Below are 5,277 nucleotides of genomic sequence, written 5' to 3'. Positions count from 1 at the left end.
AAATGGTTAATTTTATGTTATGTGAATTTCACTTCGATTAGAAAAAAAAGTAATACACGCCTATCGTGGAGAGCTAAGAAAGCACAAAAACTTAAGATGAAAATAAAAATCCCCTCTTCTCTCTCCCAGAGGTAACGCAGAAAATGCTTGCATGTATTTTCTTCCGATCTGTTCTCCAGTTCCATGCAGGGGATGGTCATACTTGGTATGGGAGTGTAGCCTGACTTGCTTCACTTCATATCAACCTATTTCTCCCTATGGTTAAAAGTTCTACCTTTCATGGCTGCAGACGTCACTGAAGGGATAGTCAGTCTCTGCTTTACTTACTCGATCCTCCACTGAGGGACACTTAGGTTGTTCCCAGTTTGTCACTGTTGTGAACAACGATAGAGGAATAGCTGTGTATAGCTGTCCCCAGTCTGGACATTGTCTTTGGTTCCCAGAAGCAGAGCTCCTGAGTTGGCAGTCAGCCACAGTCATGTCCTCCCCCTGGGGACTGCCAGTTGCCCTCTGCTTGGCATCCACTCCTGTCAGGGGTGTGTGTGTATGGGGATAACCATGGCTCATTTCCTCCTGCTGAACTCTTCCCAGACCCTGAGTGGAAACCCCCTGGCTGGCCTACTCGTGCAAATGTTTCCCTCTGCTGTGATGCTGCCTTTTTAATTTCCCTGTTGCCTTGTTTCTGACCCTCCAGTTGCGAGAGCACGGTACAGGGAGTCAGGAGACTTGGGTTCTCCTTTGGGCTCTGTGTAACAGCACGTCTCCCCTGCTTTGGCCGTAGTTGTCCTGTCTGTTTAGTGGGAGACTAAACGATCTAATCTAAACATGAGATTAGATCATTCTTCTGGTTCTTTTCACCCAATATCATGTTTCATCCCCGTCTGTAATCTATGTCTAGCGCACAGTAGTGCTTACTGAATGACTGCCTCTCTGTTGTTATAGGAGCTGACAAAGAAATTAGTGTATACACAGTAGGGTTTCGGTGGATTATGTAGGCTCCTAGCAGGGTAAGCCCGCCTTCACTCCCCGCAAGAACCAGGCAGGAGGAAGGGCCCTTGGGAAACTTGGCTCCCAGCAAGTAGAGGATTGAGAATCGAGACACTTGCTCTGAGTCGCCGCCAGGGGGCAGAGAACACTGCAAAATGGAGCGGGAGCACTGAAACCTGTTCTAAAGTCAGGAACTGTATCACCGTGTTGAGTGGAAGGATGCAAATTGGTCCCTGGCTGCAGGAAGCCCCCAGACCAATGGGAGGGACAGCCACATCAGCAGAGTCATTTGTAACATGAACAAATGCAACAACAGAGCTACGATAATGATAATGTTGGCTGCGACAACAGCTAAGCTTCAGGGGCACCTTTCACATGCCAGGTCCCAGGCTGAGTGCTGGCTAGGTGTGGTCTCACTTGATGGATCCTCACACAACCTTAAGAAAAGAGTATTAACACTGTCTTCATTTTAAAGATGAGGAAATGGAGGCACAGAGAGGCTAAGCAAACTTGCCCAAGATCATACAACCTATAATAAACAGCAGGGCCAGAATTTGCAGCTAGTCCAGTCTGGCTCCACTGCACCAAGCACACAGGTAATTCTGGGAGATCCAAGGAGGGGCAGTATCCAATCTCTCTGTACACGGTGGGAGGCTTCCTGGAGAGATGACTTCCGAGTTGAGTCATAAAGTATGAGTAGGTGTTGGTCACGTGAGAGGTGTCTGGGATGAGGATAAACGAGCATGACTGTAAACAGATCACGTGAGAGACATGGTGGGATCAGGAGGAGTCTGAAGACTGCAGGCCTTGCCGAGGAGTTGGGATTTTATCCTGAGGGCAACGGGGAGCCATGGAAGGATTCTTAGTGACATGACTATGTGTGCTCTAGAAAGATACCTCTGCCTCTAGGTGGAAAGTGGGGTGGAGTAGGGCCTAGAATGTCATTGGCAAGACTGGTGAAAAGGCTATTGCAAAAGTCCCAGCAAGTGATGATGGTGGTTCACTAAGCTGGTGGCAACTGGGGTGGGGGATGGATAAGCTTGAAAAAACACTTAAGAGGGTGAGTGACCCCTGGGGTGGCTGACTGGCTTCCAGGGGTAAGGGGTCAAGGATAGCCCCTCATTTCACCCTGGGTTTCTAGCACCATCTGTGACGGGTTCCTATTCCTCAGTAAGGGTTTGGGGAGGGAGTGAGTTCCACCTCAGACATGTTGAGTTTGAGATGCCAGTGAGGACCTTGGTGGGCATGCCCAGAGGGCGGTTGGCTTGTGGCTCTGGAACTTTTGAGAGGAGTCTGGCCTGGACAGGGAACAATTTGGGTGCTGCTCTTGGTTGGAACTTCCTGGAGTGGATTAACTCATCTAGAAAGAATAGGAAAGTCAGAGGGTCTGGGATGGAGCCCGGGGGAATCCTGCACTTGAAGGGCTAAAGGAAAAGTGCATTGTGGATCCACAGCCCCATCCCTGGGACTGGTGAATACCAGTTACCTTCCATGGCAAAGGGGACTTTTCAGATGTGATGGAAGTTAAGAATCATGAAATGAGGGGATTACCCTGGATTATTTGGGTGGGCCCTACATAATCCCAAGTGTACTTTTAAGGGGAGGCAAGACAATGAGGGAAACTAAAGAGGTTATGATGCTGGACTTGACGGACAGAGGAAGGGGCCACAAGGCAAGGAATGTAGAAGGCCTCTAGAAGCTGGAAAGGCAGGGGAACGGATTCTCCCCTAGAGCCTCCAGAAGGGATGCGGCCCTGTCAACACCTCAACTGGTCCCGTGAGGCTGATCAGACTTCCGACCTTCAGCGCCGTAAGATAATAAATTTGTTTGGTTTTCAGCCACACAGTCTGTGGCTAACAGCAGCACTAGGAGAAGAATCCGGTGCCCCAGGAGAAGGTGGGGATGGCGTGGTCTGAGAGGCAGGAGGAAGCTGGGGCAGCAATGTCTCCTTGAGGACTAAAATGTAGAGGTGTAAGAAGGGGGAAGTCCATGGTCAGGGCTGAGGCTCAGGCCTCTGTGTGTCTGTGTGGAAGGTCCCGTGTGATTCCTCATTACTGCACCTCCTGAAAGCTGAGGACATCGGATGATCCAGACCGGCACCGCCAACTGAACCGTGTGACGAGGGAGATGTTCTGAGATGTGCTCTCCCATACGGTTGCCACTTGTCACCGGTGCAATGTGGCTAGTGAGGAAGAAGAACCGAAGCTGTAATTTTATTTAATTTGAATTAATCTGAATGGAGACAGACATGTGTAGCTAATGGCTCCATATTGGATAGCAAAGATCCAGCACTTTCCAGGCCTAGATACCTCACCTACCATACTCACCCCCCTTCTGTGACTCAATTTCCTTCTTGGCCTGCTCCAGAATGCTCTTGATGGCGTCGTCCGAGCCTGTCTCTGGTGTGCGGATTCTCGGGGTGATACTGCCTGGAGGAGGCAAGGAGGCATCTGTTGTGGGGACTTGCATGTTAGGGGCCAGTCCTAGGAGCTGGGTGTGGTCAGTCCCAGGAGCAGGGCCAAGGCCAGACCATGAGTGTGTGGCAGAGTGACCACTGAGCTAGTCTGTATGGCAAACTGTGGACCTGCACGTGATTCTGGCTTGAAATAATAATAATAAAAACAACAATCATCAATATAGCTAACAGTTGTCAAGCTTTATATTCATTTAACCCACCTTTGGAGAATGACAGGGAAACAGAGACACAAAGTGAGCTGCCTGAAGTCACCCTGTGGGTGGAGGGCAAAGTTGGGACTCAAATTCAGGTGTCTGTGAGGTCAGAGCTTGGGCCCTTCACCTGGATTACCCCCAAAATCAAGTCTGGCAAGGCTGTGTACCCAGGCTACTTGATGGATGGGTAAGCCGAGGCTTGGACGTACTGTGGGGTCCCTGGGGCCCAGCCTTTTCCCACCATTATCAGCCTGAGCTGCCCCATGAGAGCCAGGTGGGGAGGAGAGGGAAGTCACAGGCCCCAGGAAGGAGGGGAGGATATATTTCCTTATTTTATAGAGGGGGAAACTAAGGCTTAGAGAGGCGAAGCCTCTCACCACAGACCAAACAGATGGAAGCGGCAGAGCCAGCCCCATGTCCCGGGCTTGGCTGTGGGACAGGCCCGTGGCCGGCACTCACCTCGCTGCCGCACCTGGATGGTCCTCAGAGCCAGCACATTCTGCTCGTCTGACAGGAACTGCTTCATCTTGATGAAAGGCTCCTTGCCCTTCACCGTGAGCTTGCGCCAGGGCTTGGGCCGGGCCAGGATCTCACTGACGGAGCCTTGTGACAGCCCCAACACATAGTGGCCAAATACTCGCTGCCCAATGTTGTGTTTGAGCAGCTGCTCCTTCACCTGGAATGCGATCTCCGCTGTGTCCAGCTGCTCCTCCTCTGTTCCGGTCCCCGCCCCGGCTGTGCTGCCCACGCCACCATCGGCCGGCTCGGGGACCCCGGGCGGCTCAGGGCCAGGGGCTGGAGTGGCAGGGGCTGTGGGGGGCTTGGAGCCGTAGAAGGCCGGGGGGAACACTAGTAGGCCACCTGCCTCTCCCTTGAAGGTGGCGGGGGGCATCATGTGCTTGGACAGCAGTGCGTCCCCTGTCAGTCTCTCTCCTGAAGCCAGGCCGGGGAAGGGGGACAGCGAGAAAGTCCGTGGGCCATCAGGGCCCAGACCAGGGCCCAGGAGGGGCTGCCCGGGGCCTGGGGACAGGGGGTCTTCCGGCCCTGGAGGTGGCGGAAGCTGCGAAGGGGACGGGTAGGACTGCTCCGTGCCCAGTGAGTCCTTGATGGAATCGTCCTCTGAAGGGTCTTCCTCTAGAGAGAGACAGACAGAGGGAGAGAGGAGAGACAGGGAGAGGGAGTAAGACAGAGAAGCAGACAGTGGGGGAGAGAGAGTGACAAGGAGAGAAATAACAAGATACAGAAAAACAGACACGAGAGAGACAGACAGGAAAAGAGAGGCAGAGAGAAATGATAACATGAGAGAGAAACCACGCACGCGTGAGAGACAGAGACAGTGAGCATCAGACAGAGGGAGACAGGCAGAGACAGAGCGAAAGACAGAGAGGGAGAGAGAGAGAGAGAGAAAAGGGAGACAGTACAAGACGGAGAGAGACATACACGAGAGAAATTGAGAGGGAGAGAGAGGAAGTTGGGGGAAGAGGGGTGGGGAAGAGAAGTGCTATAGGCGCCCAGCAGTACTAAGTGCCAACAATGGACGTTTGGGCCAGCAACCCCCTTCCCCATTCCCAAATCCTCATCCTTCGAGTCTCGGAATAAACGCCGGTTCCAGGGAGCCCT

At 52.6% G+C, this 5,277-nt stretch overlaps 1 protein-coding gene across 1 annotated transcript in view; it reads right to left on the bottom strand.

Annotated features, from left to right (window-relative positions):
• CUX2 (cut like homeobox 2) overlaps nt 1–5,277 on the bottom strand; it is a 229,497-nt gene that overhangs the window by 17,186 nt on the left and 207,034 nt on the right. The window contains exons 13-14 of the mRNA XM_011356049.2: nt 4,117–4,808; nt 3,315–3,416 (exon numbers count right to left, since the gene is read on the bottom strand). Coding sequence (XP_011354351.1) covers nt 3,315–3,416; nt 4,117–4,808 — 794 coding nt within the window. The remainder of the gene's footprint in view (nt 1–3,314; nt 3,417–4,116; nt 4,809–5,277) is intronic.

The sequence above is a fragment of the Pteropus vampyrus genome, unplaced genomic scaffold (assembly GCF_000151845.1).
Source record: "Pteropus vampyrus isolate Shadow unplaced genomic scaffold, Pvam_2.0 Scaffold23, whole genome shotgun sequence".
Classification (NCBI taxonomy): domain Eukaryota; kingdom Metazoa; phylum Chordata; class Mammalia; order Chiroptera; family Pteropodidae; genus Pteropus; species Pteropus vampyrus.
The sequence above is the reverse complement of the archived record's forward strand: the minus strand, read 5'-3'. Positions and strand labels throughout refer to the sequence as shown.